This window comes from Sturnira hondurensis, unplaced genomic scaffold (assembly GCF_014824575.4).
Source record: "Sturnira hondurensis isolate 20B ecotype Veracruz unplaced genomic scaffold, ASM1482457v3 Scaffold0004271, whole genome shotgun sequence".
In the NCBI taxonomy this organism is placed as follows: domain Eukaryota; kingdom Metazoa; phylum Chordata; class Mammalia; order Chiroptera; family Phyllostomidae; genus Sturnira; species Sturnira hondurensis.
In genome coordinates this window covers 1519456-1533678 of record NW_028076902.1, presented here as the reverse complement: position 1 = coordinate 1533678, position 14223 = coordinate 1519456, and the positions used below count along the sequence as shown (strand labels likewise).

The following is a 14223-nucleotide window of genomic DNA, read 5'->3' as shown; positions in this document are numbered from 1 at the left end:
CTACTTAATTGTGAAGTGACCAAGAAGCAATATTTTAAGCATTTTACATCCTAATATAACATTTTAAAGTTATGTCTAGATGTCATATTGTGATTTAGGACATTGGTAGAGTTTTACAATTGACTTGCTATTCCTTACAATTTTTCCCATTTAAAATAATGAGAAATAGGTTTTTCTTAGCATTTTCTTGGAGACAGTCTGACATTTTGAGCACAAGTTACTAACAGTAACTGCCAGGTGACTTTCCAGCTTTGTCTTAGTTTTAAATTTGTTAATACTTACTATGTAAATTATTTAACTTCAGTTCTTCCAAATCGTACAGTAAAGTTAGTGCTCCAGTAAGTTGTACCACCGATATTCTGCTCCAAGTATCCTCTCTGCACAAAATTGGGGCTGTGCATACTCCAGTCTGAGAAGCATATAGTGACATAGTAATAGTGGTCAGAAAAGCGAAATGGAAAATGAATTATCACTGTAACCACCAACGGCAACAAATTATTAAGAGGTTCCAGAAGGACATTTTAAAAAAGGTCTTAAAGGTGGTCCCCAAAGCCTCTTTTTGTAGGGCTGGAAACAGAAATTGCATACTACCTTCCTAAACAAACTTCCTTAATATTTTGGGAAGCAGCAAGGCGGGCGGGGCGTGGGTGCACTCACAGGAAGGATTTATGGTAGGAGACAGCAGCTGAGAAGAATAGAGGGCTTGGCGAGAAAGGAGGCTTTGAAAAGGCAGTTTCCAGGGTCCCAGGTCCCAGGTAACAAACGCCAATAATAAGCTGCTTCGTGGGTTCCAAAAAAAGCCTAATCTGGCCCAATAGCTCCACCCCCACCTGGGAGCGGCCTCAGTGAGTGGGGCGGGGCAAGGAATGGGGGCGGGGCAAGTGGAAGGGACGGGGCGAGCTCGCTGAGCTCTCCGAGGACCTGCGTTTGGGAGAGTCACTCATGGCCACGCTTCGCAGGCTGCGAGAAGTACCCCGGCATTTGCTGGTCTGCGAGAAATCCAACTTCGGCCACGAAAAGTCGCGACACAGGCATCTTGTGGAGACGCACTATCACAACTACCGGGTGAGTCCGGCCGCCTGGGCCGGTGAGCCGGAGAGCCTTGTGAGAGCCGCGCTGTAGCCTAGGCGGTCCCCTCGCCAGGTGTGCTGGGAAGTGTGTCTTTTAACCGTTCGCGCCCAGTGGTTTGCGGAGCTGCAGGACTACAACTCCCAGGATGCGCCGGGCGCGGGGCGTTCTTCTCCGGTCCTGGTTCTAACACTGCTGCCCGGTTTTTCCCGTACCTTCCCCGACCCAGGTGCGGTGCACTCGGGGGAGAGGTGCGGGCGGGAGTGGGAAGTTAGGAGGCCGTGATCCCGGCAAAGGGTAGCCATGGGCCGGCCGGTTGGCCGGCCGCTAACTACTTACTTTTGCTCCGTGTCGAAGCCAGATTCTCGCCCCCTCTCCAGCACTTACTTCCTTGTCTTACCCGCCTGTGGGTCTTTCAGAGCATCATGCCGAGTCCAGGCCCAGGAAACTACTTGCTTTTCTGGACAGTTTACGGAAACTTTCTTCTTCATCTGCCTGCCGTTTTCTGTATCTCAGGCAAAATGCGCTATTTCTGCAGCTTTGGGGAGAAATTCGGTGTGGTGGCCCTGCTGACAAGCATAACTTAAGAGCTTTTGGGGGCTGGTAACATTGGCTGTTGGCTTCTTAAAAATGTCACCCCCGTGGAGTGCCTTCCTCTCAGATGTGGGAATTCGAGGCATCAATGACGTTAATTATTGGTTTATCCAGGATTTGCAAAGAGTAAGGGAGAACAACCCAAATTCCTGGTCAAGTGTCTAGTAGGCTGTATTCACCAACACGTTTAAATGGCAAGGCGTCCAAAAAATTAAGCTTTTAGATGGTAATGGTTTTGGCCTTCAGCACGTTAAATTGATCAACTTAATCTTCCTAATCTTCCCTGAGGACTGACTGGCCAGTGTTTCAGAGACACAAGTGCTGACCCTGATCCTTGGAACAGACTGGTGTTCAGTCTTTGGGAGAGCGACTTTCAAGGTGTGGAGCACTTGGGGTAACACGTGAAACTGTTAGGTTTAACAACTCTGCTTTGGATGGAAAGCTCACCACTGACAGTCAGGATGTGCCTTAACTCACCAAGTCTGATCTGTAGATTTTTTTCTATCTATAAAGTAGAAGATTCAGGAGCCTTTATGCTTCCGAGTGACCTTTTAATAATTGATTCTGAAGGAGTAAATCCCTTATGCCTTAAGGGACAATTCCTTTGATTCAAGCCTGTTACTGGGATAAACAAATACAGGGATATACAATTGTTCTATATTTTACTAAAATTTAACTAGAGTATAGTAAAAGGGACAGGACATAAACATATAGCTTATTTATAAAAGATAAAATACTAACAAGACCTTTCCATTAAAGTTTTCTTGCTCATTCTCTTTCTGGTACTGTACATTTGAATGCAGAAATGAAAAACCTGTCAGATTTTTCTTTTCATGAGATTGGTAAGTTAGTTTATAAGAGTTTTGTAGAAATCTGGAGGAATAGTTAGCAGCCTTCATGATGTTATATCATCCCTAAAAACCTGGGTGTTGATCTACATGAAAAATAAGACCTGTTTATATTACACATTCCAATAGGTTTCATTTCTGATTCCTGAATGTGGGATACTACCTAAAGAACTGAAAAACCTGGTTACAGAAATTGGACCCTATTACTTTGTGAAGAATTTACCTCTTCATGAGTTAATTACACAAGAATTCATCAATACCTTTGTAAAGAAAGGTAAGAAAACTGTGTAGTGTCTGTGAACATGGCAAGGTGAGAAAGTATACTTAGATCACTTTACAATACAGGGTTCTTTTCTTGTTTTAAGTAGGGCTTATGGAGATAGTCTGTGTGGTCAAGTGTGTGCATCACTCTCCCCATCTCTAAATATTCTCACCTTTCTCAGGCTCTTATTAAGTGGTGGTTTCTGATAAAACTTATCCACAGTGTTGTGTGGGGATGCTGTAGCAAAAGGGTACCCCTCATCTTAAAACAGGATTGATGAAGAGGAAAGCCTTTTGATCCATGTATTCAGATACAGTGCTGTTGGGTGTGTGGCTGCAAAGAACTCTGCTTTCAGTAGTTCTCACAACAGCTTCCTCAAAAGGTTGATTTCCTGAGGCAACCACAGCAGCTGTCTACGGAGACAGGTACTCGTGGTTTGATGTTTTAGATTTTATGACTCACCCTCCTCTGCTCTCCTCATTCCTATTCATATCTACTGGGTTGATTGATTTATTCCAGTTGATTCCAGGAAGCCACTTGTTTGAAACTGTTTCTCAGAAAGTCTCTGGGGATCCCACCCTCACTGCATAAGTTACTATACTTATAAATAAGCCACTTACTTAATCTTGTAGGACCCTTGTTTGTCTTCTCCAGTGGAGCTATAAAAAATCCTAGTTACTTGGAGCTCCTCTCATTCTGATGTTGCTGGGGATGCTTATGCAGCGGGATGTTTTGGTTTTGGTCTCATTGACATTATTCTTTTCATCTGTTTCGAAGTTTGGTACTACTTTATTAATAGTGTGGACACTAGTTATAGTGGGCACTGTTATATATCTTACCCAATTTAAACCCTTGCAATAAGTCTATGCCAGGGGTGTCAGACTCATTTTCACCGGGGTCCACATCAGCCTCGTGGTTGCCTTAAAAAAGCCAAATGTAATTTTAGGACTATATAAATGCAACTACTACGTAACTGTTAAGTGAGAGCTCAGCACTTGCTTGGGGTAGAAACAAGGTGCTGTCTGGATAAAACAAGGACAAGGCCAGATTTGGCCCACAGGCCTTGTGTTTGCTACCTGTGCTCTCTGAAGGTGGCTTGTGATCCCCATTTTACAGGTTAGGAAATTGAGGCTGGGAGAGATCGAGTAACTTTAACTTCATAGAAGTTCCTGGCACATTTTGAATCTCAACCTGGAACTCTGCCTCTCAGGTGTGTACACTTAACTTAATATTCCACTTTGTGCCTCTCTGCCAGCATCCCCAAGGACACATGTTCCATCCTTAGTCCATTTTTTGCCTGATGATAGTCATCTTGCACAAACAGGTCGTGGGCAGGGGATTAAACTGACTGCGCTTGGCCTTTCATGCCCTCCAGGTTAACAGTGGCAGGTTTTAGTTTGAGTGACCTAGAGCAGTAATCTTGAAGATTTATTATCATGTAAAAATAATCCACTCATTTTGCAGGTGTGATTTTTTTTCTTAATTTCTCTTCTGGGCTTTCTCTTACAGGTTCGTGCTGTGCACTGACATACAATACAAATATTGATGAAGATAATACTGTTGCTCTGCTGCCAAATGGTAACAACTGATTCATTTTTTCTTCTTTCTTCAATTAAAAATGAAGTGCTGCTCTAAATAAAAAGGTCAAATTATACAGATGTATATAAAATGAAGGTCCCCCTTCCATCCCCCTTTCTCTAAACTCTCCTTCTTAGAGGGAGCTATTGTTAACAGGTTGTGTTCATTCTTCCAGATATTTTCTGTGAATTTATAAACACACTTAAGGTACTTCTTTTTTAACATAAATTACATCATATTACATTGTTTCTCAGTTTGCTTTTTTCCCAACCTGTATATCAGACAGCTTTCCATATCAGTGCATCTTGTTCTGACATACTATTTTTAATGTCTTGAAGATATTCCAAGGAAGAGGTATATAGAATGACTCGTTCATTCCTTCTTCAGTAGAAATTTGGATAAATTTCTAGTTGCACTATTATAATTAATCCTTGTGTGTATAATGTATAAACAGTAGCCTTGTATTATAAATAAGATGTCTGTATGTACAAATAATATTTTTGTATTTTAAATAAAATTCTTCAATGCAATTTATTGCTCTGATACCTAACTGCTCAATTTGCCTTGCTTTCTTTTGGTCATAGAACATGTCAGATTTTGACATCTCTTTTATGGGAATTATTTGATTTATAGGGAAATTAATTTTATCACTGGATAAAGACACTTATGAAGAAACTGGACTTCAAGGTCATCCATCTCGTTATTCTGGTAGAAAAATAATGAAATTTAGTAAGTATTATGTTTTCTCCATCAGTTTCTAACAAGGTAGTAATCTCACAACAATTTAAATTTAAATGTTTGAATTGCTTCTGTTTTCTTCGTTCAGAAAAAGTATGGCTTTTTCTTGTTTTTAAAGCTTTTGACTCAGAGGGCTCTCAGTTGGGCTTCAGGGAGGATAAGATAATGCCATTTCTTTTTAGCTGTAGGCTGCATCTTAAAAGATCATAGAATCGGCATAGTCTGTTAGGTATATGTTTGGGGTCAAAAATTCAAAGTAGTGAACCCAAGGTAAGAGTCTACAACTTGTTCTTAATAAAGAATGTCCTTTGATCTGCCTAAGTCTTTGTGGTTGCTGGGAAAAATTTACTTCTGCTGGTAGCGTCTGGCTTGGGCATCGGCCTTAGCAAAGGGAGCCCCATCCAGAGGGAGATTAGAGTTGACTCTGTCCTTGGTTTTTGACCTGGGAAAAGGATGAATTAAAAACACCTGTTTTTAGCTCTTAATGCTAGAAATGCCCACTAAAGGCAGAGTTTTGATTTGGTAAAAAAAAAAAAAAAAAGTGCAGGAAGAACAAAATAATTTTTACTATCTATAAAGTTTCCAAAAGTTCTGTTTTTTTAATGACAGTACTTTTTCCACAGTGTAATCCAGCTACATATGAATTAAATATTTATTCCTCTTTCCATTTTTTAAGTTATTTCCATTGATCTGATGGATTTATCCGTTAATCTGGATTCTAAGAAATATAAAAGAATATCTTGGTCCTTCAAGGAAAAGAAGCCATTGAAATTCAATTTTCTTTTGGCTTGGCATCATACAGGTATGAAGAATAAATTATGAAATAATACAGTAGTTTTGAAATCTAATTGTTAATTAAAGGGGAATAAAATGGTGATTTCATCCCTATGGCCAGGGGTATTATGTACTTAAACGTGTAAGTGTTATTAAGAAAGCTGCTTTGGCCCCTCTCGTCCCCCAGAACCGTAGTTCAGGATAATCTGTGCTTGCAGCCAGCTGTCTCCGTCTCCTTGGGTTATATGTAGATCCAGAGATCTTGAGAATGGCTGCTGAGCAGCTAACCTTTATCTGGTTCTCCCCTTCCTTCTTCCAGCTTATCTCTAACAGCCTTGGCTGTAATGTTTTAAAATAACACCATTCAGAGTTATATATACAAAATGTGTATTCATTATTTCACAGTAATAGTCAGGCATGCCATTAGAGATTAGGTTAAATTTGTTGCATGTTTTAATTAATTGGGACAAATTTAATTCAAAGTTTGATGGTCACCACATATATTAATCTATTTAGGTTTGCCATGTCCCTTGCTCTGTTTTAGTAGTGTGTTTTTGGCCCATCACAAGATTATAATGAATCAGATCACCACAATTCTGATAGTGAGGTCCACTCTTGTGGAGAATAGAGAGAGAACACACAGGTTCATTGTGGAAGTATGCGCATCTCTCTGCCCCTCGTGGGAAGTTTTTGGTCCCTGGGTGCCCCGGGTTGCTTGCGTGAGTCTGAGGTGTATAATACTTCAGTGATTCTCCTTGTAACTTGTGGTAGAAATATCAGAGGGCAGAGAGACAGGCCAACATTTCAGTCATATAAAATCTTCATTGAGGGCCATCTTTGCGTTGGGTTCTGGAGGGCTATGTGTTTCTAAGATTCCTAATTATTTTAAGGTATTTATTGTTAGGAACTATGAAAGTTCTGTGATTGTACCCTCTTGCAAGCTAAGAAGTTAGCCTGCACCGTCTCCTGGATGCTGGCATAAGATATGGGTCAGAGACAAAGGACTTTATTACTGAAAGCAGTATCAGTGGCCAGAGTATCAGCATTTGCACCAGTCCACCAAGGCCTAATTCCTACGTGGAGAGACACGGTGGGCCAAGTGATGCTGGCACATACATGTTGCAGGAAAGGAGACTCAAGCTTAAGGAACTCAAATCTTTTATATTGGACAGTAAGCCTGTTGACCTTTGCCCTAGAAGAAGGGAGACATTATTTCCTTTAGGCCGAACAGTAAAAAGGCCTGTCATTTGCTCTGGATGGGGCCACTATTTCTGTCTTCCAAGGCTGTTGGAAAATCCTTGAAGATAACACTGAATTACTGGATTCAGAGACAAGGTTGAATGTGATTCTATCATCATTCAGGTCCTCTTCTCTTTCTTTTATGGAGATTGTGAAAATATGTTCCTTTTCCTGTAGAATTCACTTGTTTGTACACAAACAATGCTTTTGGTCTTATTTAAGATGAAATTTTCTTATTACAGCAAATGGTGAAATTTGTATAAGTTGAATCTGGAAGTGTTATGCTTTTGTGGAGAAAGTGTGAAAGAAGAAGAATGTTCACAGAACTTTGGCACAAGGAACTGAAAGCAATTTAAATTATTTTAACTTGAATATAGCTTTGCACAACTTCCTTCTATCTTAATCCTACCTGTGTCCCATGACTCTCAGATGGGGTGGGGTAGTTTTAGGGATTTATGGAACTTGTTTATAATATTCAAATGGCCTTATATGGTTTGTTTTAAGGTGTAGAAGAATCAACGATGATGTCATACTTTTCCAGTTATGGAATTCAGGAGCATCAGCCAAAAATAGCAGTGAGCATGGTGACAGATCTGCAGTGCCCAGTGCTGCAGAGCAGCGAGCTCGGGGGCAAGCTGGAGGCAGCCTGCAGTGCTGGCGAGCTGCTCGACTGGCTGGGCGCCGTCTTCAGTAACGCCGACCTGTGCGTACGAGAGCCCCAGGGTCACGCAGGGCTCGGGCTTCTTGTTTTGAATAGGGGCTTAATATATACTTTGAAAGTGGTCATGTGATGGATATAGATGTATTTTCTCTCTTTTTTTGTGACAGAAATAATGAGCCTAGTAATTTCATATCGACTTACTGCTGTCCTCAGCCAAGCACACTGATGGCAAAAGCATCTTTGTGTACGATCACTGGTTTCATACTTCCAGAGAAGATATGTCTCCTGTTGGAACAGCTGTGGTATGAACACTTTTTGCCTTTTTCATCTTGCCTGTCTGTGCCAACATGACATTTTAGGAGCAGTGCTACTGTTTTAAGTTTCAGCATCCTGTCACAAACATCTCCCTTTTTATTCCAGGCTTGGGCTCACAGTATAGTAACACCATCATCTTAAATGACATAATTATCCATGGTGATGGGAAAACTCTATTGCCATGTACTTGTCCTTATGGAAAGACGAATAGCAGAGCTTAACTGTGCTTCTCGGAAACAAACTTCATCTTTCTTGTTCTGCTCCCCTGGATCATTTTGGTGCAGTTTAAGTTACACTTGTCACCTAGAAAATAGACATACTCTAGGAAAGACATGATCTGCTTTAAATATTGGAGTTCTGCAAGATGTCTCACTTTGAAATAGGGTACAAAAAAGGAGTTGACCGATTCAAATCGTGTCTAAGATCATTTCCAGCTCTAACAGCTTGTGAATCACTGGGCATCAATAATATGCTGAGGATTGTGTAAAATACCATTAGTTTTTTTTATTTTTTGGGGGTAAGGTATTATATAAGTAAGGGGCTGCATTGTCTCTGAGGTCAGGAAACTCAAGTTCCATACTGAAAAGTTTACAAACTGAGCAAGTCTTCTCAGTCTTCACTTTGAAAATGTCTAGGATTGCAGTCGTGAGGGTTTTCCTTTTTTAAACCCAGCATTCTTTTTCACATTTATTAGTTTAGTACTTTGATTTTCTTCAATAAGAAAACTTAATTTTTAGAATCTGATAAATTATACTGTAGTGTTTCAGTTAACAAAGACTCTAAAAACAGCAGTTAAAGGGAGAGAAGCTATTCTTATACACTTTTGGGGTTTTCTTATTGGTATTTAAATCTTACATGATTTTCTACAGTGGAGGTAGGTAAAGCTGAAATTTGGTTTGTGCATTGTATATTGATTAACCTTTATGGAATTCACAATACAGTATCGGGAATTTAATTTGCATCTCCTCAGTTTTATAAATATAAATTAAGGTCTAAGTTTCATTGGAACCTCAGAAATATCACTTATCCTGAATAAGTTTAAAAAAAGTGAACATTCCTAATTCTTCCTGTTTATAAGAATTATCTTTTTTTTTCAGTCATTACTTTGACGAGCCAAAGTTAGCCCCTTGGGTTACATTGACGGTTCAAGGCTTTGCAGACAGCCCTGTTTCGTGGAGAGAAAATGAGCACGGTTTTCAAAAAGGAGGAGAACATTTATACAACTTTGTGATTTTTAATAATCAGGACTATTGGCTTCAGATGGCTGTTGGGGCAAATGATGACTGTCCACCATAAAAATACAAAATTTATAATCATGTTTGTTTATATTTATACTTTTCAGATTTCTTAGTGGTAAAAGGACTGAGTGTTCTCTGAGACTTATATGATAATGACATATCTTAGATAAGCATCCTGCTCTGGATGGGTCCCGTCCCAGACTGCAGTGGGGCCTGTCCAGGGATCTGCTCAGAGTTGTTTCTCCCTGTCAGTGTCAGCACAGACGTGTGAGTTACTGCACAGTAGAGTGAGCCAGGGACAGGGGTTATGGAATAGTCTGGTAAGATGTGTGCTTTTACTCAGGTACATGACTGCAGCTTTTTTGTATGATAATAAGAGCTAGTTCCCCACTTCAAGTGTTGTGCAGGTATTACCTCATTTAGTTTTCACGTCAGCTGTGAGGAAACAGGCAGAGGTCACGTTGCTTGTGGATCATAGGACTTGACCTCTTGCCTGCTGCTTCCTTAACTGTTCTCACTCTCCTGCCTCTGGATCAGGATGGGTATTTGAATACTGTATGTTGTTAAAGAACAAGTTGAGAGACGTTTTTTCCCAGCTGTATGGCTGGTAAGGACCGGCTGAAAACAATAAAAACGTCCGGCATACATACCAAAACCATTATTTAAAATGTATCAGTGAGCTGCAAATAACACTTCTAAAAGGCTAAATTACTACATTTTTTTCTGGACCATAAGATGCACCTAGGTTTTTGAGGAGGAAAATAGAAAAAAAAAATTGAAGCAAAAAATGTAAAATATTTAATAACATAAATAACATAAAATTTCACCAATGTAAATGTAAACAGAACTCAGCAGCATTGACAACCATTATTCCCCCAAAATTTGGGGGTGGGGGAGTGCATCTTATAGTCCAAAAAATATGGGTAAAATTTTTTAAATGGAAATAGAAATTCAAAGATGTAATCAGGGTGCTGATACCACTTTTCACCTTTAGGATATTTGTGATATGTCAGATCCAGCTTTGCTTTTCTCAGCTTGGTGTGGGGGCAGGGGCAGTAGAACAGCAGACAAAGCCGAGGGCCTGCCTAAGAGGGCATGTTAATAGGAGAGCTCATGGAGTTGAGACCCCCCCCAAAATGGAGTAAGGATGAACCATAAATAAACCTGTCTGCCTCCCCGTCACCTCTCCTGTCTCCCAGGACAGCAAGGAAGATTGCCTTTCTGAGAGCAAACTTCTTCCCCAAGAGGATATAGGTATAGCCACAAGCAGCCCTCAGCTGTTTTATTCACACAACCTGGGCAGTCAAAAAATAATGTCTCAGGTTGCAAATTTATTTTTCCACTAGAAAATAATTTTGGCTGAGATCCTGCAACTGCACAAATCCTTCTTTTTTTTAATATTTTATTTATTTATCTTTAGAGGGTGTTCTTTTTAAAAAAAAGATTTTATTTATCTTTAGAGGGGAAGGGAAGAAGAGAGGGAGAGAAATATTAATGTATGGTTGCTTCTCGTGCATTCCCTGCTGGGAACTGGCCTGCAACCCAGGCATCTGCCCTGACTGGGAATTGAACCGCGATCCTTTGGTTCGCAGGCCTGTGCTCAATCCACTGAGCTACACCAGTCAGGGCAGCACAAACTGTTCTTGATGTTAAGCTCCTTTGTCCTTGGCAATTCAGTCTTTACATGAATGCTTTCTTCTCCCACCTGGAAACAGCCATGATCAAACTTTAAGGTGGTGTCATTGAATTTAAGTCCCACTGTTTGCACCTCAAACCAGAAATTTAAAGTGATGAAAAGTTTTTAGTGCCTTCCAGGGCACAGGCAAAAAGCAAAACAGATTGTCTTCAGAGGAATTTAGAGATAGTTACAAGGAATGTTAGTTCATAATAAAAAATCACAGACAGGTAAAACAGGCAAGCAAAAGTGTTGTACATAAGAAGCAGGCCTACAAAGACAAAATATTTAGGTTCTCAAACATGATAAAACGTATGCTGTATATATTTTTAAGATTTTTTGTTTATTTTTAGAGAAGGGAAGGAGAAACATTGATGTGTGAGAGATACATCGATCGGTTGCCTCTCGCACACTCACAGCTGGGGACCTGGCCTGCAACTAACCTAACCAGGGACTGCATCGGCGACCTTTTGGTTCTCAGGCCAGTGCTCAACCCACTGAGCTACACCAGCCAGGGCTGTTGTATATTTAAAGATATAAGGGGGATTGAAGATCATGTGTACAAATAACCAAGCAGATTGGGAAAGTATTAAATGGAAATCAGGGAGCGAAAAATACTGTAACTGAAAGTTTAATGGATTGGCTTAATAGTACACTGAACACCACTGAAAAAAGAAAATAATAGATTAGGAAATAAAGATATTTCAAACTTGGAAAAGTTGAAGGACTTCACCAGAAGACCAGGCATTACAAGAAAAAAAGGATGTTCTACAGGCAGAAGGAAAATAATACCAGATAGGAATCTGGATCCAAACAGGAATAAAGAACACTAGAAATACTAACAATATGGGTTATAGAACACTAGAAATACTAACAATACTAACAACAATAATAAATGTATGAGTTATTATTCAAACCTCTTTAAAAGGTCATTGTTTAAGCAATCATAACAATATATTGTGGCTTTATAATATGCATGTATGTAAGAGTACTATGGATAACAATAATAGTTTGAAGACTGGAAGGGAAGAAGTGTACTGTAACATTGTTGTGAGTTTCTTATACTATGCATGAGATGATATATTATCATTGGAATGTAGGCTGGTAAATTTTTAGATATATACTGTAAGTCCTAAAACAATCACTAAAATAACAAAACAAATAATTGTTATTAACTAACAGGTAAAATGGAATTTTAAAACAGATTTGATTAACCCAGAAAATGACAAGAGGTAAAAAAGTTGAAAATAGATGGGATCAATAGAAAATAAAAAGTAAGACAATATCAAAACTAACCATATCACCCTGGCTGGTGTAGCTCAGTGGATTAAGTACGGGCCTGTGAAGCAAAGGGTCGCCGGTTCGATTCCCAGTCAGGGCACATGCCTGGGTTGTAGGCCAGGTCCCCAGTCGGGGACACATGAGAAGCAACCACACACTGATGTTTCTCTTCCTCTCTTTCTCCTTCCCATCCCCTCTCTCTAAAAATACATAAAGTATTAAAAAAACTAACCATATCAGTAATTACATTAAATACAGTAAACACCTCAATTAAAAGGCAGAGATATCCAGATTGGATTAAAGGAAAAGACCCAAGTATATTCTGCCTTCATGAAGTGTACAAATGGTTAAAAGCAAAAGGATGGAAAAAGAATACCATTCTAACACTAGTCAAAAAAAAACGAGTGGTTATATTAATATCAAAATAGATTTCAGAGTGAAGATTATTAGCAGGGATTTTTGAAAGTCATTTCATATTGATAACATCAATTAATGATATAAAGTGACATAACCCTAAGTGTTTTTGCAACTAGTAACAATGCTTCAAAACACATGGTACTAAAACTAATAGAACTTCAAGGAGAAATACACTAATAAATTATTAGAGGTATTAATACTTCTGTAATTGATAAAACAAGTTGGAAGAAAATGAGCAAAAATATAGTAAACCTGAATGACAATATCAATCCATGTGACCTGATTGATATTTATAGAGCATTCCACCCTACCAGAGCAGAGCATGAATTTTTCTTAAGTGCACATGAAACATTTATGAAGATAGACAATGAGATGGCGCATTAAAACACTAATAAATTCAAAAGGGCTCATCATACAAAACACATTTTTGGCCACAATGGAATTAAATGAGAAATCGATAAAGAAAGATCCTTGAAAACCCTGAAATATTGGGAAACTAACAAGTGAAAAAACAAAGTGTAATTAGTAATTTGACCATTGTTCATCAGGGAAATGTAAATTGAAACTACAATAAGATACCACCTCACACCAGTCACAGTGGCTGTTACCAGAAAGTAAACAACATGTTGGTGAGGATGCAGAGAAAAGGGATCCCTGTGTAGTGTTGGTGTAACTTCAAATTGGTGTAGCCACTACGGAAAATAGTATGAAGGTTCCTCAAAAACTTAAAAATAATATGTATATAGATTTGCCATATGACTCAGCAATTCCACTTCTGGGTATTTATCCAGAGAAAACAAACTAAGCCCCCAAAATAATGCACCCCTATGTTCATTGCAGCATTATTTATAATACCCAAGAAAGGAAGCAACCTCAGTGTCTGTTGATAAGTGGATAAAGGTGATATATATAATACATATATACACACATAAATGATATACTCAGTATATAATATACTACATATTACACATGTATATATCTTTTGCACAGCCATAAAAATAATGAAATCTTTTTTAAAGGTTTTATTTACTTACTTTTAGAGACAGGGGGAGGGAAGGAGAAAGAGGGAGAGAAACATTGGCCTGAAACCCAGGCATGCAGCTACCTGACCAGGAATCAAACCTGCGACCTTTGGGTTTGCAAGCCAACACTCAATCCACTGAGCCATACCAGCCAGGGCAAGAATGAAATCTTGACCTTTGTGGCAAATGGATGGACCTAGCAAGTATGGTAGGTGAAGTAAGTCAGAGACAAATACCCTATGGTGTCAGTTGTATGTGGAATCTAAAAAAAACAATCAGAAACAAACACAAGGAGAAGGGTGGGGAGATAGGAGAAAAAGATGAAGGGGAATATAGTCATTAGTACTGTCATAAATTTTTATGGTGACAGATTTCTAGAATTAGGGGGGTGGTCACATTATAAGATATAAAAATGTCAAATTGCTATTGTATACCTGGCACTAATATGTACCAAATATACTTTTAAAAATGGAAAATGAAGTTACTTGAAATGAATTTTGAAAACCTGGGATT

General features: G+C 39.1%; 1 protein-coding gene across 1 annotated transcript; it reads left to right on the top strand.

Moving 5' to 3' along the window:
• Positions 1-880: 880 nt before the first annotated feature.
• RPP40 (ribonuclease P/MRP subunit p40) lies at positions 881-9393 on the top strand. The gene is made up of 8 exons (XM_037045355.1): positions 881-1065; positions 2640-2784; positions 4282-4350; positions 4984-5079; positions 5765-5890; positions 7606-7804; positions 7930-8064; positions 9175-9393. Exons 1-8 carry the CDS (start codon positions 943-945, stop codon positions 9371-9373), a joined length of 1092 nt encoding a protein of 363 aa, XP_036901250.1. The 5' UTR covers positions 881-942; the 3' UTR covers positions 9374-9393.
• The last annotated feature ends 4830 nt before the right edge of the window (positions 9394-14223 follow it).

What these genes read in the sequence shown, in the direction of transcription:
- RPP40 (XM_037045355.1), top strand. Translation starts at nt 943, where the DNA reads ATGGCCACGCTTCGCAGGCTGCGAGAAGTACCCCGGCATTTGCTGGTC. An exon ending in CGCACTATCACAACTACCGG is followed by an intron (nt 1,066 to 2,639) that starts GTGAGTCCGGCC and finishes ACATTCCAATAG; the next exon opens with GTTTCATTTCTGATTCCTGA. An exon ending in CAATACCTTTGTAAAGAAAG is followed by an intron (nt 2,785 to 4,281) that starts GTAAGAAAACTG and finishes TTTCTCTTACAG; the next exon opens with GTTCGTGCTGTGCACTGACA.